Below are 26614 nucleotides of genomic sequence, written 5' to 3'. Positions count from 1 at the left end.
CAGGTTGTTTAGTCCAGTAGGTGTCTTGAATGTCCCTCGTCATTACTCACCGAGGTTAGTCTTGATACTTACTGGGTACCGTTGTGGTGTACTCATGCTACACTTCAGCATATTTTTGTGCAGATCCAGGTACTTCGGAGTTGGTTGTTCACTAGCTAGTTGTTCGGGTTTATTGTGGAGACTCAAGGTAAACCTGTCGTCCCGTTCGTAGGCCTCAGAGTCACCTTCTGAAATTTCATCTTTTATTGTTTTATTTCTCTTCCGGAATAGCTGTATTTAGGAATTTTCTAGCAAACTCAGTAGAGCTTATGACTTGTACTACCGATTTTGGGATTGTTGGTTTTGTATAGAAACTCCTGCTTTGTAATTATAGTTGTTGATTAAATTTTGCCACTAATTTAGTAAGTGTTAGGGTTACCTAGTTCCTACGACTAGGTGTCATCACATCCTATGGAGGAAAATTGGCATCATGACAGTATTACTAATATCATGATTTACTATACATTAACTATACATAGGATAATACCAAATAAGATGTATAATTAACGTTTGTATTAGTTATACATAGGTTGAAAAAGAGTACCAAATAAGGTATTACTAATACAAAATGCTAATGTATGCATTATTTTTCTCTAATCTACTCTACCAAGTGACCTGTAAGAGTAATGTTGAATATGGTGTATTAGTAATGCTGGGATTAGTTATGCTGAGATTATTTCTTATCCACTATTTGATTTGGTGTATTAAAACATTGCATAATTTCTAAAAAATTTAATTATTTACAAAAATACCCTCAACATTCTTTAACTTTGTAAACTATTTTTATTGCAATCCTTTTTATTGCAATCCTTTCAGAGGAGCAAAATTACAAAAGAAAATTAATTGAAATATTAAAGTTAAAAGAGAAGAAAATTTTAATTACTATGATAGAAAATTTTAATAACTAATTGCTATTGCATATAATACAATATATCAATTATTAAGAAAATAGATAGATTTGTAACAAATAAAGAAAACTTCAGTTTATACTTTGAACGAATTCAAAATCAAATTAGTATCAATAAATATGATATTATTTTGATTATAGGAGAATGCTAAGGGGAAAAACTAACTAAAATATCACAATAGAAAATATACAAAATATGGTGAAAAGTATTTGGAATTAGGTTTTGAGTGATTTGAGAGATAATTATGTCTTTAACCATGTTTATGCAAGTATTAAAAACCCTTACATTGCTAATACCATGGTTTGCTATCCCAAATAGGATGTATAACTAATAGTAGTATCAAACAAGGAATTAGTAATGCAAAAAGTTATGCATTGTTTTTCTAATACCTCCTATCAAGCGACCCCTAAAGGCTTTTTTAGCATTGCATCAAAGATAATAATGTGAAATTACATTTTACAAAATTAGATCACCCAAAAAATATTTACAAATAATACTCCATAAAAAGTAAAATTTGTAATCTTGAAAAATAAGACAAATTATTTAGAACAACATGCAACGGTGAAATGATACTGCAAAAATTATTTGCACATTGTAAGCACGTGATTTTTGCCCTATATGAGAATTACTCCCAAAAAAAATTTCAAAAAAATAAAATAATTTTTCTTGGTGTGCAATTTTTGTGATATTTTGTGTAACTATTTGTATGTTTGTCTGTGCATGTTTATTTGTTAAATTATTAAAAATACAAAAATATGTCGCATTTCGCATGTAGGATTTAATTATACAATTGTTAGTAACTAAGTTTGTTTTACAAAAAAAATAAAAATTACAAAAATAGGCATCGTTTGCATTTTTAGCATTTAATGTCTAAATATACAATTTTATGCTTAATTAATACTTAATTGTGCGTTAATTGTTATTGGGAGTTAATTTGCGTTTTTATAACTTAATTTAGTTCTTAATAATAGTTTAAGTATTTTTATAATTTAGTTTTAGAAAAATAAAAGAAGAAAAGAGAGCAAAAAATAAAGAAAGTCGGAATTGGGTCTCTTCTTCGATTTCAAGCCACAGGCCCAAAAATGGCCCAATATTCCCAAACGACCCAATCCATTTCGAACTGAGTCGACCCAGTCCATAACCCAACATCCCTATTATCTTACAAACAACACAAAACAAAAAGAAAAAATGAAGAAAACCCTAAAAAATGTTAACCCATCCGCCACCCCTCCTATTTGCTTCATCTTCTCCAACCTCCAAACCCCACCTCCCATGGCCTCCCTTTGCCTTCAACCTTAAGCAGCCATGGCTACACACACACACGAACGTCACCCTCACGACCCCGGCTCAACTAAACGACCCCAGCTCTATCCGCCATTGAAGCTCGTCAAGCTCAAAGCTTGCTCGACTATGGCTGCCTCCCCCGCGTCAACCTATCACCATAGCTGCTGCCCCCTTTACCCCTTCTTCACCATTGTTAAACAACAAATCCGACCACAACACAAACACACACACCCAGCTGCGTTTTCCTCTCCAACCTCGTCACCCTCCGACGCTACTGCCCCGACGTCGTCGCAGCTGCTGCTGCCTCACTTTGTCTTCTTCAGCTCGAACAACCATGGCCAGTCTTCATCGCTGCTTCTTCTTCCTTCATTTTCCTTCGCAAACGAACCCCCAGCTGCTTCCGTTTCATTACTTCTGCCGCGTCAGCTGTTGCTGTTGCTTCGGCGTCAACTTCTTAGGTTCGTGTTCGTCGTCGTTTGGTTGAGCTTTGGTCGAGGCTCGTCGAAACAGTCCGTACATATTTCGTTTCGATCCGGTTAGTAGTTTTTGAGTTTTATTTTGTCCGTATTTCGTTTGGATATTTTTCGAATCTAAAATCGGTGAATGTTTGTTTTGTTCATGTCTATGGTTAGATATTCGATTTTTTGTTTTGTTCATGTTCATATGTTTTGTTGAATTAATTTTCAGATTTCAAATGGTAAATTGATTAATTTATTTTTCATATTTATTTCATGTTTGTTTTATTGTTTAGGTAAAAAATTTGTTAGTTTAATGTTTGTTAGATTCAAATTGAAATTTAATTGATTATTTCTTCAATTTGTTTCATGTTGTTATGTATTTTCCAGAAATTATTAATGTTGTTTGAGTCATTTAATCCGTCAAGTTTGTTGTTTAAAATAGATTTAATTCATGTTCATACTTTGTTTGATTGTTCTTGAATCCGAAATTTGTATAGTTTGATTTCTTGTTTATCATTTATGATTATTTCTTGAATTTGTCTCATAATCTTGTTTAAGTTTAATATAGGAATTGTTTGTTGTAATGTTGTTAGAGTTGATTTTAAGTTCAATATTATTGAATTTAGAAATCTAAATATACTTGTTTGATTGTTGTTGTTGAATCCGAAAATAGGTTTGTGTGTTGCTAAAAATATTGTTCAATCAAATTTTAGTTGTTATTTGTTGTGCAATTTGTGTTCATGTGATTTGTTGTTGAAGTGTTGTTGAAATCATGTTCATGTGATTTATTGTTGAAATGTTGAAGAAATCATGTTCATGAAATTTGTTGTTTGAACATTGTTAGAAATTAATCATATTGTCTATATTTTGGATTAAGTTTGATTAATTGTTTGTTATAGCTGATGGGGTAGTTTGGTAATTTGTAGTACGTTCGGGGGTAAAATAGTAATTTGGAATAAGGTCGGAGGGGTAGTTTAGGAATTGTACATTTTGTAATTTTTTATGTGAAGCATGGGGGACAAAATGAAATGGGGTGGTTTGTGATATAGTTGTTTAATATAAAGGGGGGACAAGACAAAATTTAGTGGGGGAATCTTGTATTTATTTATGTTAGGCATGGGGGACAAAATATAATGGGGTGGTGTGATATGTTTATTTAATGTAATGGGGATGAGTGGGAAGATAATGAGTTTGGTAGAGAAAAAGTATTGATTTTAATTGATTGAAAGATTTATGGGATGAGTTATATAAGTAGAAGTCTTGAAATCGACAAAGAAGAATGAGAACACAGATAAGAGAAACGAATCTGAAAAGAAGAGAACAGAAAAGAGAGAATACAGAAATAGAGAGAAAAAATGGCTGAACATTTAAGAGAAAGAAAAATTCCGAAAAATATTTAAGCTTTCAAAATAAAAATAAAATCTAAAAAAAAATCTTCTGCTTTCTTTGTTTGAAATCAGTATTAATTGTTGTTGTTTCATTCAAAGCTTGAAGCTTTTGTTTTTGGGATTACTGCTCTACTGGTTTGCAAACTCTTTTCCTGGGTTGTTACTGTTGCTGGGCTGTTGCTGCTGTGCTGTACTGTTATTACTGCTGCTGATTTTCATCTTCATTTTCTTTTGCTTCCAATATCAGGTATATATTTTAGACTCATGTTGTGGAAAGCTTCAACATTGCCAAATAAATGAAGTTCGGAATTATAATTATGTCTTTTACTCGTTTAAATCTATTAGTTTAAATTTCAGTTTTGTTTCAGTTGATTAATATAGTAGCTTACATTTGATGTGAGAACTGTTAGTTAATCATCCCTTTGAAATTCGCATAAGCTTTGTAATAATGTTATTTATTTCAGAATTTCATTAAGTATAGCTATATTCAAATTATAAGATAGGGAACATGGCAGAAAGCTAGCCATTAATTAAATCTTATGATATTGTTGGCTAAGTATGGAATAGTATGGAACTATCAAGAAACTACATTACTAGCATATTTTGTCACAAAAGTCCGATTTTATTTAAAACTAGATTGATGTAAGTTGTATGTTGTTCGTACATGGCATGATAACAGTTACATGTATAACCATAAGTGAAAGGTGAGTTGATATAATTCGTTACGAGGTTAGAATATTAGGAATGGTTCAGACGTACAACTATATTGCATGTGATGCAATTTTATTGAATCAATTTGTATAATAGTTCTCTTTCTTATCAACTTGATTCTTATCTACCATTGTAAACAAATTAACCAAACAATTATAACTTTGGACTAAAAACAAGTATATGAGAAGGATATGGGATTTATAAGCACGAATTGCAACATTTTATGTCAAAGATATGTAGAAATAGAGTTCGCATTAAATATAACAATGAAAATTCTTCAGAAGCTATTAATTTGTTTATCAAATTAATTCTTTTCCAGTTTTATATGCGATTCGATTTTTGGATATATTAATGTTGTATCCACGATAAAAATGGTAGTTTTTTTAGTTACATGTTGTTTGTTTCTTTTTCATATCATTAATTCTTTAAAATTTGAATAGTTTTGAGGTATATAATTCATACGCGTAAAATAAGACTTGCGGTCAACACATAATAACTTTTGAATTCTTTTCAAGAAAATTTAGAGACGTCTAAATCAGTGTTTCTCTATGGCTTTCATATAAAAATAAGTGGATGCAATAAACAATTTGTAGAGAATTTTATCAAGAATATTTTGTGAAATTAAGGATACGTTCGCGTGGCCTAAATTACATTTTTTTAAGGCTGTTCGGATTATGCGTTCGCGCAACTTTGAGCCAAAATTTTAATAAAAAAGATTCGTCGGAGGATATTAAATTAATTTCATAAAACCCGAGATGTGCGGTCCACTATTTAAGAAAGGCGAATGTTCTTAATTTTATTTTAAGCACAATTTCGAATATCAAATAAATTTTTTTATAATAAAAATATAAAAATATTATCAACCTTTTTGTGTACACGTATGCGTGGCACGATTCTCTACAATTATAAAAGGTATATAATACGAATATACGTACGCGTGATTCATTTATATAATTGTAAACAATCTAAACAAAAGCGGTAATAAAATCGGGCAACAAGAAAAAAGGTATTTAGTAAATCAAGATAATTAAGCCAAATATAAAAATGGTTAAGCGACCGTGCTAGAACCACGGAATTCGGGAATGTCTAACACCTTCTCCCGAATTAACAGAATTCCTTACTCAGGATTTCTGGTTCGCAGAATAACAAACAGAGTCATATTCTCCTCGATTCAGGGATTAAAACCGGTGACTTGGGACGCCTTAAAATTCTCAGGTGGCGACTCTGAAACAAACAAACAAATCTTGTTTCGACTGTCCTTTAATTGGAGAAAACTCCCTACGCCCCTCGCGGGGGCGGAAAAAGGAGGTGCGACACACATATATATATATATATAAGTTAAGTTCTTCTGTTAAATGTTAGGCATCGAATAGTACCAATTTCTTCTTTCCAAATCATTTAACTTACGGAGATAGAAATTGAAGATAAACTACATATTCAACTTAGGTAAATGATAAAAATTCATAAAACACATCTTGCATTCAGCCGTTCCATTTGACGCAAATACATAAATTTTCTTGCATTCCCTTCTCTTATACCGAAAACCCCTCATATTTTAACCCCCCCACCCCCACCCCCACCCCCCCACCCCAAAAAAAAAAAAAATCAGTGCAGTAGAAGAAATTATTTGTGCCAGACCAATTATTGAGATGATACTCCAAAACTTTCTTTAATGAACCATTCGAATAATAAATATTTTAAAAGGCTGGGATAAGTCAATACACCACCTACTCATTTTCTTGTCTTCGGGTCAAAATCTAAGAAGAAGAAAAAATATTTGCTCAACGTTTAAATAGGATCGCAGAACTTTATCCCCAAGTAATAATAGCACTCATCAATTAAGATATTGAAATATTCGTGACGTAACCATTAAGGCTTAAAATTTTAATTCAACCCAAACCCTCTTCCAAAAGACAAGAAAATGCAAAAGGAAAAACATCAAGAAGCTCAGACATATACCCAAAAAGACGTAAACAATAGCACACAAATTATCTTATGAATCGAAAATAAATATAAAAAATTATTCACATTTTGTGTCTACACTGAATCATGAATTTGTCATGTTCAAGTGTATAGTAAATTGCGATCAAATGATAAACATGTAGATAGAAGACAAATGTAATTTATTCAGTCAAGTAAGTTTTTTTCTATTATGCTTCATTATATTTCGGAATTTGCCGTTCCTACCAAATTGTGTATATGATTGTATTTGAACCATGCTATTGAGTCTTGGACCACTTTGATTTGTAACCATCAACATTATTCACGACATTGATTTATTTTCTTGTTTCCCCTTTTGAGGTGGATTTTAATTCTATATCTACATATTTTTTTCCTTTTTCAAAGAGTTTTTTTTTGGATTATGTTGTTTGCCTTTTAACCTTTTTCTAAGATTACCTCACTTTGTATTTTTAGTACTAATTAATACCACAATGAGTTAATTAAATTATTTTAATTAGATACACATGTATGGATGTAAAAACTTGCTCGCGAGATTGTATTGTATATACATAGGTATTAATGTATCATCAAATTTAGAGGAACAAAAATGAGAACACCTTTTACTTTTAAATGATAAGAAGAAACCAAAAGACATATTCACATGCTTTAGTTAGCTACTTCTGCCGAAATTTCTTACAATGACATAAAAAAGACATAGAAAAATCATATTAATTAAATTATTATTGTGCTGAATGTCTTGCGAATATTCTAAAAAAACATAGGCCCCAAGGAATGTGATGATTGAATCTAGTAAAGTGTTTTTCTGTGTCTCTTTTTCTACATTACTTGTATCCATCATAATACTTAGCTTTCTAGCCTATCCACTTACTACTACATAAGGTAATTCAAAAAATGATAAGTATGGATTCTAGAATTACATAAAAAGGAAATAATATTATCGCTATGACAAATGAATCTTTTTCTGTTCTTACATTTTCCCCACATAATTACCAGAGAGTAGAAAAAATAATTCGAAAGTTGCTCTACTCGAATATGTAAGAAGAAGCGATTTGTGTGATATGTAAGTTAAATTGGCTAGACACATATACATAAAACATGTCTTCCAAGGTCACATAATCATATTAACATAGTATAAACTATATTACAAGGTGCATTCAGATTTAGAATCGATAAGTTTATAAAAATATGATGAAATGGTAAGTATTTTTACCTCTTTAGTCAAATGTTATGGATTAGAATTCTTGGTATGAATTCGCCTTTAATTAGGAAGCCATTTACCTAAATGAAACTTTTGGCACAATCTAGATTACGGAGAAAAAAGAAAAAAAGAAGAGCAACACTGGAGTATAAGTTAACGTAGTATAATTAACATAGTGTAAGTTATATGACAAGGTGCATTCAAGATTCAAAATCCATAGGTTTAGAATTAAATTCGTCCAAAAGATTAAATTCCATCCAAAATTTAAGGATAAATCTAGAACTGTGTATTTTTATATATTTTACTTAGAGATCACGAATTCGAATACTTAATATGAATATGTTTTTCATTAGTAAGCATTTTACCTTAATGAAACTTTTGGCACAATCTACATTAAAAAAAAAAAAAAAAAAAAAAAAAAGAGCAACACTGAAGTATTGGAAGTTCCGTGCGCTTCGGTTCTTGTACGCTGTTGTTATTATAAGGGAAAGTTGGTTGCCTCTGATTTCAAACTGCCCTACCCTTCAGTTCACCCCCTACCCATCCCCCACCCTCAGCATAAAAAACTCAAAAAACTCCTCATCGCATTGCTCTCTCCGCTCTCTTCTCCAAAACACACACATACACACAAAACTGTTTTTCACTTCTCACCCGCATACTTCCATATATAGGAATAATAACAATAATTTTGTCCATCTTTTGTAGATATAATTAGATAGATAGAGGTAGAACTGCTAAACAACCTACCCCAGAAGGGAAAATTCATTTTCCTATTTCAATTCCAACTAAAGAATCATCACTGACAAAGAGAAATTGAATCTTTGTGGCTTTCCTGAGGAGAAAAGAGAAAAAGATTGGATTTTTATCAATTTTCCAGGTTCTTGGTTTGTGGTTTTTTTGGTAGTGTGATATGTATTTCTGTATGTGTATGTAATGCATCAGAAGAAATCTGAAGTTCAGATCGGAAAAGAAAGCAGTTGCATCTCTTCCGATTTCAATCCCACACCACCCCTTCTTTCTCCTTCTTCTTCTCTTCATCACAAACCTCCCCACCCCCATATTTACCCCCCTCCTACTCCTCCTCAAGCTTTGATTTTTTCTTCTTCTTCCTCTCCTTCTGTGCCTCCTCCCCTTCAAATCTTGATTGACAATGGAAATGACCCAATTGTCCCTAGCCCCACCTCTACCACCACCAAGACCACCCCTCACAAGAGACCCCTTTTGGGTGTTTCCACAAACAACCACCACAACCCTTCTTCTTCCTCAAGCTCTTCTATTCTAAAGTCTCCAACTTTATCTGATTCTCTTCACAAATACCCTTTTTCTTCTGCTCCCAAGGGTCAATACCCATCAAGAATTTTGAACCATTTCCATGTTTACCACCGGCTCCGCCACCTCCGCCGTGTCCTTCGCCTCCATCTCCGGTTAATACTCCTCCTCTCCCTTCCTTTCTTCTATTTCTTGGTTTCTCATCCAACTAACTCTTTCTTTTTGGATTTTCTATCTGCTTTTGCTTTCTCTGCTGCTTTACTGTTTTCACTCAATTTAGCACTGCCTAGGCTTCCTTCAATCAGGTTGTTCTTGGCTAGGTCCTTGCCAATTAAGCTTACTTCAACTAACCAAGTATCTAGGCAGCAATTACCAGTGTTTTGGTCAATTGGGTCGCGGCCTAAGATCGATAAAAGGGTAAATTCAGGTTGTTGGGTGCAGGCTTACAGTAATGGAGATGTGTATGAGGGTGAGTTCCATAAGGGGAAATGTAGTGGCAGTGGAGTTTATTACTATTACATGAGTGGGAGGTATGAAGGTGATTGGGTTGATGGGAAGTATGACGGCTATGGGGTGGAGACGTGGGCGAGGGGAAGTCGATATAGGGGTCAGTATAGGCAGGGCCTTAGGCATGGTTTTGGAGTATATAGGTTTTACACAGGCGACGTGTATGCTGGGGAGTGGTCCAACGGTCAAAGTCATGGTTGTGGAGTTCATACATGTGAGGATGGTAGCCGGTATGTAGGTGAATTCAAGTGGGGAGTCAAGCATGGCCTTGGCCACTACCACTTCAGGTAATTTTTCATGGAGATGTTTTTGTTCGTTTCTAAATTTGTTGACTTTTGAAGGGATATGTAACCAGAAAATTTAATCTTTCTCGTTAATTACCTAGTTGAGCTTTAGAAGCTTTAGTTGTCTATATGTGGTATACCATATGTATTAAACATAGATTATGTTATTTCTTAAAGACGAATAGGCGGGAGAGAAGTGAAAGAGTTGCTGAGCTTGTTGCTATATGTCTCGATGTTGTGCATCGTAAACTTTTAACTCCAGATGTACAGTATAGTGTACAACTGTCCTCAATCTACTGGAGTCTAAAAAAAATGGGGAAGACTAGAAGTAAGGTGGTAGTCCTCAATCTACTGGAGAGTAGACAAAACTAAATATAGTTTCCTCTAGTTGATTACATTAGGTTGTAGACTTGTGGATTTTATTTTGTGAGCAACTAGTTGATTTCTGTCCAATTGGGAGATATGCTGTCCTTGTCCCCCTTTGTATTTTGTCATCTCTATACAGTTAGGCGTTTTCGAAAAAGGCCTTCCTTTTTGTTTAGTTAAGCAAGCACTATTCTCCTTTCCTGTTTTGAAATGCATATTATGTCATTCCAGTTGCTTCTATGTAGTAGTTTATTCTTCTATCATTTTCAAATTAATTTCTATAATTGACTATTAATGTATGGAACCATGTGCTCAAGAAAATATTCTTTCAGACTAGAGTCTTGTCAATATTTCCAGTTTTCCTCTAGTCCATGACTACAGAAAGACAATCTTCTAGCCAGGTGAAGACTATGAAGTAATCTTTTGCATGTTGAACAGAAGATATGCAAAATAATTGCAAAAGATAAACTACCTTTTGTAATTTTGTGCCTGCATTATGCATAACTTTGCTAAATTGGCAGTGCAAAACAGGGTAGCATTCATGCCTTGACTCTATGTCTAGATGAGATATTAATATTTTCACTACCTATTGCAACTTCTGACTAATTATGAGCCTAATTATGGACTGCCTAGAGTCACATTGATAAAGTTCCATTAATTATGATGTTAAGTTTATTTTAACTGAAGAGATACAGCTGATATCAACAGTGTTTGTGCTATGTTAAGTTTTAGCTTATCTCTAAAATGTAAGAGAAAAAATTGTTGATGTGATGATCCCAGAGTATTGCCTGCATGGTTTTAGTGACATATAGTGAGATAGCACGTAACAGACTGAGAAAGAGTGTTACCAGGTCCAAAATCATTTATTTGGATTCAAGATAAAGGAGGAGTGAAGTTTACTTGATGTCTTGACTGCTTTGAAGTTTCTTTCTGATTTTCATGATTGTAAATGCTATAAATTTTTGGCCTCTTTTATTTCTGTCTCTCAGATGGTAAGGTGCTTTGAAGTAGCATTTTGCTGGAGAAATATAGTGCTGTTTTCCAGGACATAGAGCTATGTTGCACATAGTCGTGCTGTGGGCTTTAAAATATACACACGCACACATATAACATAGTTTTACTGTGGGTTTTCCTTCTTTTTTCCACTAGGTTTCTACACTTGTTATCTATATCCCTTCATTTATTTGTATTGATTTTCAGTTTGAATGTTAGTGTCTGCACTGGGCAGTGGGCACCCTTGCATGTACTGTGATGAGATGATTTAGTAAAGTAAGAAAGAATTCTATTCTCGTCAAAAAAAAATGATTAACTTGGTTTATTCTTTCCAATGTGAAGGAATGGAGATACATATGCTGGAGAATATTTTGCAGATAAGATGCATGGTTTTGGAGTATATTGTTTTGCAAATGGGCATCGCTACGAAGGAGCGTGGCATGAGGGAAAGAGACAAGGGCTTGGGATGTATACTTTTAGAAATGGAGAAACCCAATGTGGTCATTGGCAAAATGGGGTTCTTGACATTCCAAGCACGCAGAATGCCTCCTATCCTGTATCCCCTGTTGCTGTTTACCACTCCAAAGTGCTAAATGGTGTACAGGTAAAGATTAAATCAAACTTGATCTGAGGTCTGCTCCCCCCCCTAGTGCATGGGAAATAAGGATTCACAGATTAGCCTTCCAATCCCTTCAAAAGCTCATGGTTTATTGACTGTCTAAGTATATGCTCTCTGAATCCTCGGATATCTATTGCTGTGATTTGGAGGCTTTTTTAAGTTTAGTTGGCACATCTTTAAGTCGTCTTAGGTTAGGATCAGTAGGATGCACTTGTTCTCTTTTTCCTTCGTTTCTGACTCTTCCATTGTAAGTAAATTGACTTTTGTGCTAGAACAGTATTCGCCTTTTGGATATGCAAAAGTTATGTCATAATTGCAACTTACTTCTCTTGAATATTAAGGAAATTGTTTTAAAATTTCAGAAAATGCATGTGACCAGTCAAAAAAAGTTTTAGAAGGAGCCTGCATTCTTATTAACATGGCTAGAAAGAGTCCCAGGAAGCACAAAAAGCATAGTCATGAAAGCTTTCTCTGTAGATTTTTTCCTTTTCTGAATTGTGATTTTCAGGTTTTCATTCACTTAATAGGTTTTAATAGTGTACTTGGTAGACTCCTAAAGGAATATACATTGACTTCATTGGCACTCAATTTTGGGTGCATTATAATCTTAAAATTTAGAAGGGGAGCCTTGGAATAGTGGAACAATGATAAAGTTGTCTTCATGTGACTTATAGTTCACGGATATGCTTGCATCAGGTAGGCTGCCTAACACCTCCTTGGGGTGCGGCCCTTCCCCGAACCCTCGGTAAATGCGGGATGCTTCATGCACTAGGCTGCTCTATATAATCTTGGAATCGGACTCTCAGTGGAAATAGCTACTCCGACATGTGCATTAACTAATTTGATTCCACTCTTTAGAATAGTGAAAAAAATAAATATAAATGGCATATGAATTTGAATCGTGTGCTAATTGCTCTTACATAATTCTATCAGGAGGCTCGTCGAGCAGCAGAGCGGGCATATGATGTGGCCAAGGTTGATGAAAGAGTGGGCAGAGCAGTTGCAGCTGCCAACAGGGCAGCCAATGCAGCTAGAGTGGCAGCAGTAAAAGCCATGCAAAAGCAAATGCATCGTCGGAGTAACAGTGATGACCTTCCAATCCCCGTGGCGTAAGACCTCCAAATGATGGAGTGTTTTTTCAGTTTAACCTCATAGAAATTTTGCATCCTTTTACGGAGGACTGCAATGGAATAATCTTACCTTAACCACCTTGTGTCCATGCGTGCTACCTCGTGTTACGTTTTCATTCCCTGAATTGGAGCAGGGCTGTTCTCTTTGCCAGGATTTTCGCGTTGTGAGTGTCTAAAAGTTAAGCCACTTTTCAAGCTCCCTGTATTTCTGTGGTTGAAACCTTGCTAAGAGAGCCAACCTGTTTCTTCTGTTTTGTAAAGATTAGCTAGTTTTGTAACATTTCGAGTGCTGGTGCCCAGAGAGAATTTCAACCCAGCCAGCCGGCCTTTTATGTGTATTAACGACTCTTGAGAATTAGTGGAAATATTATAAAAAGAAAAATCTACGTAAGAAAAATAATTCATCGCTTTTTTTTTGTTTTTTGTGTGTGTGTGGTGTGTTTGGTACTATGGAAGTCGATAATTATTTCAAGATCAGCCAGTTATTTGGAAGTCTTGGAGTTTTCAGCAAGAGTGGTTTTGGAAAGTCAGGGATAAGACCATGTAAAAGAGGTTGACTTATGAGGTTGGGAAATCTTTTGTACATTTGAAGAGGTCTTATGAAGAAGTTGCAACTTGGGAGGAATAATTGACCAACAGCTTTTTTCTTGAAATTTCTGTATGTTTTGCATTTTTTCTCCTAATTTTTTATTTCAAGTACATTGTCCACTATAACTTGCTCATGGAAACTCTATGGTAATATTATATTTGAAATAAGATTTAATTATTTCTAGAAAAATGCAATTTAAATATTAATAAATTACATGAAAAGTAGATCATGTAGAAGAGTTATTAGCAAATCTGAGAAATATATGTAAAAGGTTTAAATTAGATAAGAGATTTTGACCCTCAAAAGCAAGAAATGCGACTCAAGTATACAAACATAAGAATGCTTATTGATATCAAAACAAAAGACATACTAATTAAAAAATTTACCTTCCTATACTACATATTACCATCCCTAATCAAGTTTTAATTTAGAGCCCGTTTGGACATAAGAAAATTTTCCTTTTTTTTGAAAAAAATGTTTGGTTATCAAAATCTTACCATTTTTCCAATCTCACTTGAAAATACATTTTGACCAATTTTTCAATTGACTCAATTGAAAATGAGAAGATTGTTAGTTTTTAGTTGCAAAATATGTTTAAAAGAAGACATCTAAATATGTTGCAAAAATTATAACCAAACACAACTTCATCTTCAATTCAAATTTTAGTGAAATTCCAAATTAAAAAAAATATATATGGAATTCATGTCCAAACGCCTACTTAATTACATGGTCATATACATTTTACCAATTATATACAAATAAGTTTTAAATTAGTATCTCTTTAAATTAGGAATTGAATAAGGAATATTAGTTATTTCCTCATCCCTTTATACCTGCCTCTCTCTCTCTCTCTCTCTCTCTCTCTCTCTCTCGTATATATATATATATATATATATATATATATATATATATATATATATATATATATATATATTTTGTATACGGGGTGTTTCCCATGATGTTTTCTGTTTTTTTATGATTTCTTGTTGTATAGAGTTTTAATTTAGCATTTTCTTTCATGTTGCACAATTGATGTTCGAATTAAAATTGTCAATCAATAAATTTTGGAGGTGTTTGATTCTCCACCATTGACAGCCATTAAAATACTTCGAAGCTTTAAATTCGAATTTGGATTTTTAAAAACTATAATTTCTTTGGATTGGTGTTGTTGCAAACAATTGAGAATATTCTTTGAAGTTTATGTCTCAGTTTTGAGGGTATTGGTGAAGATTAGACTTGATTTTGGCCGAATTAAGAAAAGAAGACATACAATGACATACAATATACATACAAAATACATATAAAAGACATTGTATTTAAGTTGTATGATGTTGTAGATGTATTTATTGGGTAAAAATAATGTATGAAAGTTGTAGATAAGTTGTAAATATGTTGTATACTATATAATTAGTTGTATAAAATTTATTTTTAGTTTATGTATTATTGTAAATGTGTCAAATTTGTACGAAATTTATTTTTTAATTTGCAGATGTATCAAATTTGTACGAAATTTATTTTTTTCCCAAAGGATTAAATTTACGAGCACAATACTCCTACTTAATAGTACTAGTTAAAAGTCCTAATACTTAAAAATAATGTCACGCCCCCAAGTTTCCTTCGTAGGATGTCGTGACGATACCTAGCCTCTAAGACTAAGTAAGCCTAATAATATGCAGAGTAACTGAAATACAACTTAGAATCTCAAAACTTCAGCAATTACATAAATAAAATATGCAACTCGATATGTACAACTCCCAAAACCTGGTGAAATGTAAGTCACAAGCTCTAAGTAACAGTGCTGAACAATCCTATATATCAGTGTCTATAATAGTGTAATGAAATAAGGAAGAACATGATAGAAAGGGAATCCGAGGCCTGCGGACGCGGGCATGTGTACCTTGAACTCTCCAAGGCAGCCTCAGCTCACTAATGTCGAGACTGATAGGAAATACCTGGATCTACATAAAAAGATGTTGAGAAGTATAATATGAGTACTCCATAACGGTACCCAGTAAGTACCAAGCCTAACCTCGGTAGAGTAGTAACAAGGTCAGGTCAAGGCCCTACTGAAGATAATAAAAAACTAGACGAAAGGTATAACGATATAATGACAATGACATTGGAAATGAAACAATAAGAAATTTACGAAAAGTTAACAACACAGAATCAAGACAGTTAATACAACACGAAAGGAAATAAAGATTTACATGCTAAGGAAACGGACAACCAAGACAAATACAGCAAATTGAGAAAGATCAACAAGGGCTACTACCAAGGTACCGCCTCACAGTCCCAGATCATAAAATTAACTTACAGTCTTTCGTTATATCTCCTCGGGAGCCTTTTACATTTAGTTTTGAGAATTATTTTTCCCGAATTAGCACCCCATGTTTTAGCCCACCTTATCACAACGCATGGTGTCTAGTAGTTCCCTTACTAGCCACGCGTATCAAGCTGACCTTATCTCACCGCATGCATTTCAACACCCAGACCTTATACCACCGCATGCGTATCAATATCACAACGTATCACAATTCGCACATCAAGTGTCCAATATCACAACTTACCAGAAAAGGCCAACAATAATGTAATTTCACAATAAGGAGCCCACTACTCAACCACAATGTACACAAAGTCTCAACAATAACAACCGGAAAGTAACTCAATAAAATGATATTTCACAACTTACACTTTGCCTCAATAGAAACCACTGCCTTTGCAACTCAATACCAAACTCAACAACAAGATATTCCAAGAATAGTAATTTCAAGTAAAGAATTCACAGTTAAATAATGATTATGGAATAAAAGAAAGCAAGTAATTCAACTAAACACGTAGGACAAGTTGCAAATAAGAGATACGACAAGTATACATGTGTAATTAAACTAAATATGGTAGCTATAACATGTTAAAGTAACTCAATTAAAACATGAAAGAAAACTACATAGCTAAAAATCGGAATTTCAATATTTAGCCCGTGTACACACTCGTCACCTTGCATACACGGCCTTCACATATCACAATTATCACAACAATACTAAATCCTAAGGAAAAATTTTCCCACACAAGGTTAGACAAGTTGCTTACCTTAAACCACGCTAAATCAATCAACTAGAAGGCATTTCCCTCAATTTTCCAACTCCGAACGGCTCGAATCTAGCCAAAACAATTTCATAGTATAAATATAACTATAGGAAACTAATTCTAACAAAGAAATTACGATCTTCACAAAGAATTGAAAAATCGCCCCAAAAAGTCAACCCGGGCCCGCCTATCGGAATTCGACCAAAACTACAAAAACCGAACACCATTCGATATCGAGTTTAGCTATACAAGAATTATTCAAATGCGACCTAAATTCGCCTTTCAAAACTCAAAAATTTAGCCTAAGGAGTTTCTACCAATAATTTTTCCCAATTTCCAACTCCAAAGCACTAATTAAATGATGATATTATCAATAGATTATGTGAATTAATCAAAAACGAGTTAGAAATCCATACCCCAAAGTTCTCTCTGAAAATCCCTCGAAAGTTCACCTTAAACCGAGCTCTCTAAGTCACAAAAATGAATTATGAATCAAACCCTCGAATTTTTCCCTTTTCTACCTAGTTAAATCGCACCTGCGACCTTACTGCCGCATCTGCGGGTAAGTGCTCGCTTTTGCGAGTACGCACCCGCGGTCAAACTCTCCGCATGTGCGATGACACTAGAAGCTGGGCACTTTCAGCAAAAATCAGCAAGTCCGAATTGTTCTGGACTCGATTCGAATTACACCCGGGGCCTTCGGGACCCCGTCCGAATATACCAATAAGTTCCAAACCACATAACGGACGTACTCGAGGCCTAAAATCCTGCAAACAACGTAAATTCTACGAATCGCAACCCAAATTCAAGCCTATGAACTATGAACTTCTAAATTCCGAAACCAACGCCGAGTTAAAACAACTCCGATTGATACCAAATTTTGCACACAAGTCATAAATGAAATTACGGAACTATTTCAACTTTCGAAATCAGAATCCAACTCCGATAACACCAAAGTCAACTCCCAGCCAAATTTTTTCAAAATCCTCCAACTTTCCAACTTTCGTCAATTTACGCCAAAACGACCTACAGACCTCTAAATCAACATCCGAGCATGCTCCTAAGACCAAAATCACCATATGGAGCTATTGGAACCTTCAAAACTCCATCCAGGAGTCATCTTCACTCAGGTCAAACTACGGTCAACTCCTACGACTTAACCTTCTAACTTAGGGACAATGTGTCCAAATTCACTCTGAAACTTACCCGATACCAAAACCAACCACTCTATAAAGTTACATAACTACAATATAGCATAGAGGAAGCAAAATTTAGGGGATCGGGGCTAAAATACTCAAAATGACCGGCCGAGTCGTTACATCATCCCCTATTAAAACAAATATTCGTCCTCGAACGACTATAGAGACATACCTGAAGTGGTAAAAAGATGAGGATAACGGCTACACATATCATGCTCGGTCTCCCAGGTCGCCTCCTCGACTGGCTGACCCCTCCACTGAACCTTCCCTGAAGCAATGCTCTTCGACCTCAACTTTTGATCCTGCTTGTCCAAAATGACCACCGACTCCTCAACATAAGACAAATCCTTGTCCAACTGGACTGAGCTGAAATCTAACACATAAGACGGATCGACGTGATACTTCTGGATCATAGAAATATGGAATACTGGATGAACTACAGCTAGACTGGGTGGAAATGCAAGTTGGTAAGCCACCTCTCCAATCCTCTCAAGAATCTTAAAGGGCCCGATATACCTAAGGCTCAACTTTCCCTTCTTCCTGAACCTCATAACACCCTTCTATATCATCCCAAAAAAGTTAATGTGGTGGCTGATGCCTTGAGTCACAAAGCGAAGAGCTTGGGTAGTTTATCATATCTGCTTGTAGCAGAGAGGCCATTAGCCTTGGATGTTCAGGTCTTGGCCAACTAGTTTGTTAGATTAGATGTTTCTGAGCCGAGTTTTGGCTTATGTGGTTTCTCGGTCTTCTCTTTATTGATGATTATCAATAGATTATGTGAATTAATCAAAAACGAGTTAGAAATCCTTACCCCAAAGTTCTCTTTGAAAATCCCTCGCAAGTTCACCTTAAACCGAGCTCTCTAAGTCACAAAAATGAATTATGAATCAAACCCTCGAATTTTTCCCTTTTCTACCTAGTTAAATCGCACCTGCGACCTTTCTGCCGCATCTGCGGGTAAGTGCTCGCTTTTGCGAGTACGCACCCGCGGTCAAACTCTCCGCATGTGCGATGACACTAGAAGCTGGGCACTTTCAGCAAAAATCAGTAAGTCCGAATTGTTCTGGATTCGATTCAAATTACACCCGGGGCCTTCGGGACCCCGTCCGAATATACCAATAAGTTCCAAACCACATAACGGACGTACTCGAGGCCTAAAATCACTGCAAACAACGTAAATTCTACGAATCGCAACCCAAATTCAAGCCTATGAACTATGAACTTCTAAATTCCGAAACCAACGCCGAGTTAAAACAACTCCGATTGATAGTCATAAATGAAATTACGGAACTATTTCAACTTTCGAAATCAGAATCCAACTCCGATAACACCAAAGTCAACACCCGGTCAATTTTTTCAAAATCCTCCAACTTTTCAACTTTCGTCAATTTATGCCAAAACGACCTACAGACCTCTAAATCAACATCCGAGCATGCTCCTAAGACCAAAATCACCATATGGAGCTATTGGAACCTTCAAAACTCCATCCAGGAGTCATCTTCACTCAGGTCAAACTACGGTCAACTCCTACGACTTAACCTTCTAACTTAGGGACAATGTGTCCAAATTCACTCTGAAACTTACCCGATACCAAAACCAACCACTCTATAAAGTTACATAACTACAATATAGCATAGAGGAAGTAAAATTTAGGGGATCGGGGCTAAAATACTCAAAATGACCGGCCGAGTCGTGACATCATCCCCCAATAAAACAAATATTCATCCTCGAACGACTATAGAGACATACCTGAAGTGGTAAAAAGATGATGATAACGGCTACACATATCATGCTCGGTCTCCCAGGTTGCCTCCTCGACTGGCTGACCCCTCCACTGAACCTTCACTGAAGCAATGCTCTTCGACCTCAACTTTTGATCCTGCTTGTCCAAAATGACCGCCGACTCCTCAACATAAGACAAATCCTTGTCCAACTGGACTGAGCTGAAATCTAACACATAAGACGGATCGACGTGATACTTCTGGATCATAGAAATATGGAATACTGGATGAACTACAGCTAGACTGGGTGGAAGTGCAAGTTGGTAAGCCACCTCTCCAATCCTCTCAAGAATCTTAAAGGGCCCGATATACCTAGGGCTCAACTTTCCCTTCTTCTTGAACCTCATAACACCTATATCATCCCAAAAAAGTCAATGTGGTGGCTGATGCCTTGAGTCACAAAGCGAAGAGCTTGGGTAGTTTATCATATCTGCTTGTAGCAGAGAGGCCATTAGCCTTGGATGTTCAGGTCTTGGCCAACTAGTTTGTTAGATTAGATGTTTCTGAGCCGAGCCGAGTTTTGGCTTATGTGGTTTCTCGGTCTTCTCTTTATTGATGATATTATCAATAGATTATGTGAATTAATCAAAAACGAGTTAGAAATCCTTACCCCAAAGTTCTCTTTGAAAATCCCTCGAAAGTTCACCTTAAACCGAGCTCTCTAAGTCACAAAAATGAATTATGAATCAAACCCTCGAATTTTTCCCTTTTCTACCTAGTTAAATCGCACCTGCGACCTTACTTCCGCATCTGCGGGTAAGTGCTCGCTTTTGCGAGTACGCACCCGCGGTCAAACTCTCTGCATGTGCGATGACACTAGAAGCTGGGCACTTTCAGCAAAAATCAGCAAGTCCGAATTGTTCTGGATTTGATTCGAATTACACCCGGGGCCTTCAGGACCCCGTCCGAATACCAATAAGTTCCAAACCACATAACGGACGTACTCGAGGCCTAAAATCACTGCAAACAACGTAAATTCTACGAATCGCAACCCAAATCAAGCCTATGAACTATGAACTTCTAAATTCCGAAACCAACACCGAGTTAAAACAACTCCGATTGATACCAAATTTTGCACACAAGTCATAAATGAAATTACGGAACTATTTCAACTTTCGAAATTAGAATCCAAATCCGATAACACCAAAGTCAACACTCGGTCAATTTTTTCAAAATCCTCCAACTTTCCAACTTTCGTCAATTTATGCCAAAACGGCCTACAGACCTCTAAATCAACATCCGAGCATGCTCCTAAGACCAAAATCACCATATGGAGCTATTGGAACCTTCAAAACTCCATCCAGGAGTCATCTTCACTCAGGTCAAACTACGTCAACTCCTACGACTTAACCTTCTAACTTAGGGACAATGTGTCCAAATTCACTCTGAAACTTACCCGATACCAAAACCAACCACTCTATAAAGTTACATAACTACAATATAGCATAGAGGAAGCAAAATTTAGGGGATCGGGGCTAAAATACTCAAAATGACCGGCCGAGTCATTACATCATCCCCCTATTAAAACAAATATTCGTCCTCGAACGACTATAGAGACATACCTGAAGTGGTAAAAAGATGAGGATAACGGCTACACATATCATGCTCGGTCTCCCAGGTCGCCTCCTCGACTGGCTGACCTCTCCACTGAACCTTCACTAAAGCAATGCTCTTCGACCTCAACTTTTGATCCTGCTTGTCCAAAATGACCACCGACTCCTCAACATAAGACAAATCCTTGTCCAACTGGACTGAGCTGAAATCTAACACATAAGACGGATCGACGTGATACTTCTGGATCATAGAAATATGGAATACTGGATGAACTACAGCTAGACTGGGTGGAAGTGCAAGTTGGTAAGCCACCTCTCCAATCCTCTCAAGAATCTTAAAGGGCCCGATATACCTAAGGCTCAACTTTCCCTTCTTCCTGAACCTCATAACACCCTTCTATATCATCCCAAAAAAGTCAATGTGGTGGCTGATGCCTTGAGTCACAAAGCGAAGAGCTTGGGTAGTTTATCATATCTGTTTGTAGCAGAGAGGCCATTAGCCTTGGATGTTCAGGTCTTGGCCAACTAGTTTGTTAGATTAGATGTTTCTGAGCCGAGCCGAGTTTTGGCTTATGTGGTTTCTCGGTCTTCTCTTTATGATCGTATCAGAGAGTGTCAGTATGACGACCCCCATCTATTTGTCCTTAAGGATATAGTTTAGTACGGCGATGCCAATAAGGTCACTATTGGAGATGACGGTGTATTAAGCTTTCTTTCTCTTGGCCATTGTTGCCATCTCTATGCTGAAGGAATTAAAGTGATTTGTTGGGCGAATAAAGTGAATTGGCCAAAAATGAATCTGATATTCAAAACCTAGAAGTTTTCAATCTCTCTTGTATTTGTATATATGGTAACATTTTTTTGTTAACCTTTTACGCTTATAGAAAGAGGAGAGGAGAGAAAATAGGAAAATGATATCACTAAATCCCTTAATTTAAGGCACTAATAATGGATAGTATATGGAGAGAGGCGGTAGAAAATATGAAAAGAGAAGAGAAGAGAAAAAAAAAGGAAAAGGGTATAATTTAATCCTCTAATTTAAGGCACTAATAATGGATTGTATATAAATTATAAGCAATTCTTATTTAGGGCGGGTAATTTTCAAAACTGAGACAATTTTGGTAATAAGATTTCATATAGTGCATAAGAAAGAAAAAAAACCCTAATTAAAGCCATAACAGTTTTCAACAATGCAACTTAAGTATAGGATATTACATTGATTCGTCTAATTTTACAAAGTAAGTACATCGTAGTCTCTTGAAAAAGAAAACCCAAAAGAAATAAAAGGGGGGGGGGAGAGAGAGAGAGTCTGGAACCAAAATATTGTTCATTTTGACTCAAGTGACCGAAATGTGTTAAAAAAATTAATTAAAAGACGTTATACTTTAACGGTCGTTTGGCCAGTTAAGTATAGCGTCTTTTAAAAGACGCTATATGTATAGCGTTTTTTACTAAAATGTTATATATATTAAGTGGGCCCACAAATAATTCTTTTGTAGTTAACTGACATAACAATAATTCAACTGGTATAGCGTTTTTTTTTTTAAAATGCTATACCTCTAATAATTGAACCTCCGGGCTGGTTTTTGCCTTATTTAAAGAGGTGGACGATTTTGTAAAAATCCATTCATAAACATCTTCAAGTGTTCTGAAATTTTTTGTTAAGTATTTTGCCTTTTGTCATAATGTCTGAAGAGCGAAAAATTAGGGTTTTATTATATTGGGGAGGGGGAGGTGAGGTTGTTGTCACGACCCGGATTTCCCACCCTTGGGAGTTGTGATGGCGCCTACTCGTGAAAGCTATGCAAGCCGCGTATTATAGGATCACTAAATCATTTACTAACCGTTTTTAACAATTTAAACTATCATGTGATTAACAGTAAAATATTAATGATAAATAAATACAAGCGGAATACTTAATCTGATAAATTAACCATAAATAGTACGACAATGCCAACATACATCTCTACCCGGAATTTGGTGTCACAATATCACAGAATGTCTACGAATACTACATACAAATGTCTAAAAAGAAAGTATTATCTGTCTCGGAAGCAAATGAAAACAGAATACATATAAAGATATAAGAGAACGCCGGGCTTGCGGACGCCTGCAGAACTACCTCAGGATCTCTAACTGGACTGAAGGCAGCCACCCAATGCTATGGTCCAAAAGCTACAGCTCTGGGATCTGCACATAGTGCAGAGTGTAGTATCAGCACAACCGACCCCATGTGCTGGTAAGTGTCTGGCCTAACCCCGGCAAAGTAGTGACAAGGCTAGGACCAGACTACCAAATAAATCTGTGCAGTTATATAATAGGCAGCGAAAAATAAAACAGGAATAAACAAGTAAAGATGGGAGGGGGAAACATACTACGGGGGAATATCATTTATCAATAGTAATTCAAGAGAAAAACGTAAAGGCAACTTAGAATTCACAGCAAAGAATAAGGAAATCGTAACCAACCAATAAACATTTCCATTATCTACTGTTGCGGCGCGCAACCCGATCCAAATCATAAAAACACTGTTGTGGCGTGCAACCCGATCCATATCATTTATCATTGTTGCAACGTACAACCCGATCCAAACATAATATTGTTGCGGTGTCCAACCCGATCCAAACACAATATTGTTGCGGCGTGCAACCCGATCCAAACATAATATTATTGCGGCGTCCAACCCGATCCAAATATAATATTGTTGTGGCGCGTAACCCAATCCAAATATAATATTATTGTGGCGCACAACCCGATCCACATATACAGTTCAACACCAATCACAACGGAAGTCCCGGCAAGGGATCAATAAAGAAACAACACTATCCCGGCAAGGGAATCAACGGTATAAGTAAATATGTCGCGACAAGGGAAAATCAGCTATAACCAAACTTGTTCCAACATCTAAATACCTCAACTAGCACCAATACTCAATCATAAGTAATTTCCACGGGAATAATCATAATCCTTACTCAACACAGTGAATCAACAACTTAGGCATTCGTAGTATTTATTAAGAACATAGCAATTTCACTTTAAGACTCACGATCATGCTCGATACCAACATATAGATATTCGTCACCATGCCTATATCGCGTACTCAACAAGTAACATGTAGCAAATATGACACAACTCCTAATCCCTCAAGTTAAGGTTAGACCAAACACTTACCTCGATGCCACGAAAACAATTCAAGACTCTACTATCACTTTACCTCTTGATTCCACCACCAATTCGCTCGTATCTAGCCACAAGTTACTTAATTATATCAATAAATGCTAAATGAATCAATTCTAATGCATGAAAACGAGTTTTCCAAAGTTTTACCCAAAAAGTCAAAAATCGCCCCTGGGCCCACATAATCAAAACCCGAGGTTCGAACCAAAACCCGATTACCCATTCCCTCACGAACCCAAATATATAATTTATTTTGAAATCGGACCTCAAATCGAGGTCCAAATCCCCAATTCTTTAAAAACCTAGGTTCTACTCAAAACACCCAATTTCTCCCATGAAAATCATTAATTTTGAGTTGAAATCATGTGAAAAGATGTTAATGATTGAAGAAAACGAGTAAAAATTGACTTACAATTGATTTGGAAGAAGAGTTCTTTGAAAAATTGCCCAAGTGTGTTTTGGTTTTGAAAAAAGTGTGAAAAATGAAAGATTTTCGGCGAAGATATAAAATTGCAGGTTGCAGATGTCGCATTTGCGAACATGGGTTCGCATTTGCGAACATGGGTTCGCATTTGCGAACCCTGAGGAAAACCAAGCCTCTTCGCATTTGCGATTGTGCCTTCGCAATTGCGATGTCACATTTGCAACCATTCATTCGCATTTGCGAATAAGGCAGCCTATGCCACTTCTCGCATTTGCGAGCCAATGCGAAGCCTGCGGGCCTGCAACATACCAGCAAATTCCTAAATGAAATTTTCACTCCCTGGCCTATCCAAAACTCACCCGAGCCCTCAGGGCTTCAAACCAAACATGCACACCAACCTAAAAACATCATACGAACTCGCTCGTGCATTCAAATCACCAAAATGACATCAACAACTATGAATTTAGCATCAAAATCATGGAATTTCTTAAGAACTTCAAATTTGCCCAATTTCTCAAATAAGGTCCGATTCACATTATTTCAAATCCGTTTCTTATCAATTTTCACAGGCTCGACTCAAATCATCTATAAGACATGTACCGAGCTTCGGAACCAAAATGCGGGCCCGATACCAATGGTTTCAAACACACTTCACTTTCAAAAACTCATAATTAATTCCGGAAAATAATTTCTTTCAAAAATTCATTTCTTGGGGTTGGGACCTCAAAATTCGATTCCGGGCATACGCCCAAGTCCCATAGGAAAAATTCCTCATTTTCACAGATTTTCATATAATGGCTTTCCGGCTACACGCCCGGACTGCGCACGTAAATTGAGGTAGGACAGAAAGAGGTTTTTAAGGCCTCGAAACACAAAATTCATTTCTAAAACAAGTGATGACCCAAGGGTCATCACATTCCCCACCTCTAAAACAATCGTTCGTCCTCGAACGGACATAAGAAGGAAGTACCTGATCGGGAAAAAGATGGGGATAACGGCTCTGCATATCGAACTCGGACTCCCAGGTCAATGCCTCAGCAGGATGACCTCTCCACTAAACACGGGCAGAAGGAAAACTCTTCGATCTCAACTGACGAACCTGCCGGTGTAGAATAGCTACCGGCTCCTCCTCGTAAGACAAGTCCTTGTCCAACTGGACAGTGCTAAAATCTAACACGTGGGATGGATTGTCGTGATACTTCCGAAGCATGGACACATGAAACACTGGATGTATGGCTGATAAGCTCAGCGGCAACGCAAGTCTGTAAGCCACCTCTCCCACTCGATCAAGAATCTCAAACGGGCCAATAAACCTAGGGCTAAGCTTTCCCTTCTTCCCAAATCTCATCACACCCTTCATAGGCAACACTCGAAGCAATACCCGCTCACCAACCATGAATGCCAAATCACAAACCTTGCGGTCGGCATAACTCTTTTGCCTTGACTGAGCTGTACGAAGCCTATCCTGAATAATCCTGACCTTGTCCAAGGCATCCTAAACTAGATCTGTACCCAACAACCGAGCCTCCTCTGGTTCAAACCATCCAACAAGCGATCAACACCGCCTACCATACAAAGCCTCATAAGGAGCCATCTAGATATTCGACCGGTAGCTGTTGTTGTAGGCAAACTCTGCAAAAGGCAAAAACTGATCCCATGACCCTCTAAAGTTAATGACATAAGCTCAGAGC

General features: G+C 36.3%; 1 protein-coding gene across 1 annotated transcript; it reads left to right on the top strand.

Moving 5' to 3' along the window:
• Window positions 1–8462: 8462 nt before the first annotated feature.
• LOC107766430 (uncharacterized) lies at window positions 8463–13498 on the top strand. The gene is made up of 3 exons (XM_016585211.2): window positions 8463–10011; window positions 11710–11971; window positions 12920–13498. The coding sequence occupies exons 1-3, from the start codon at window positions 8882–8884 to the stop codon at window positions 13097–13099; spliced, it is 1572 nt and encodes a 523-aa protein (XP_016440697.1). The 5' UTR covers window positions 8463–8881; the 3' UTR covers window positions 13100–13498.
• Window positions 13499–26614: the final 13116 nt, after the last annotated feature.

Source organism: Nicotiana tabacum, chromosome 7, assembly GCF_000715075.1.
Source record: "Nicotiana tabacum cultivar K326 chromosome 7, ASM71507v2, whole genome shotgun sequence".
Classification (NCBI taxonomy): domain Eukaryota; kingdom Viridiplantae; phylum Streptophyta; class Magnoliopsida; order Solanales; family Solanaceae; genus Nicotiana; species Nicotiana tabacum.
Note: the sequence above shows the minus strand (reverse complement) of the source record. Positions and strands in the feature narration are given on the sequence as shown.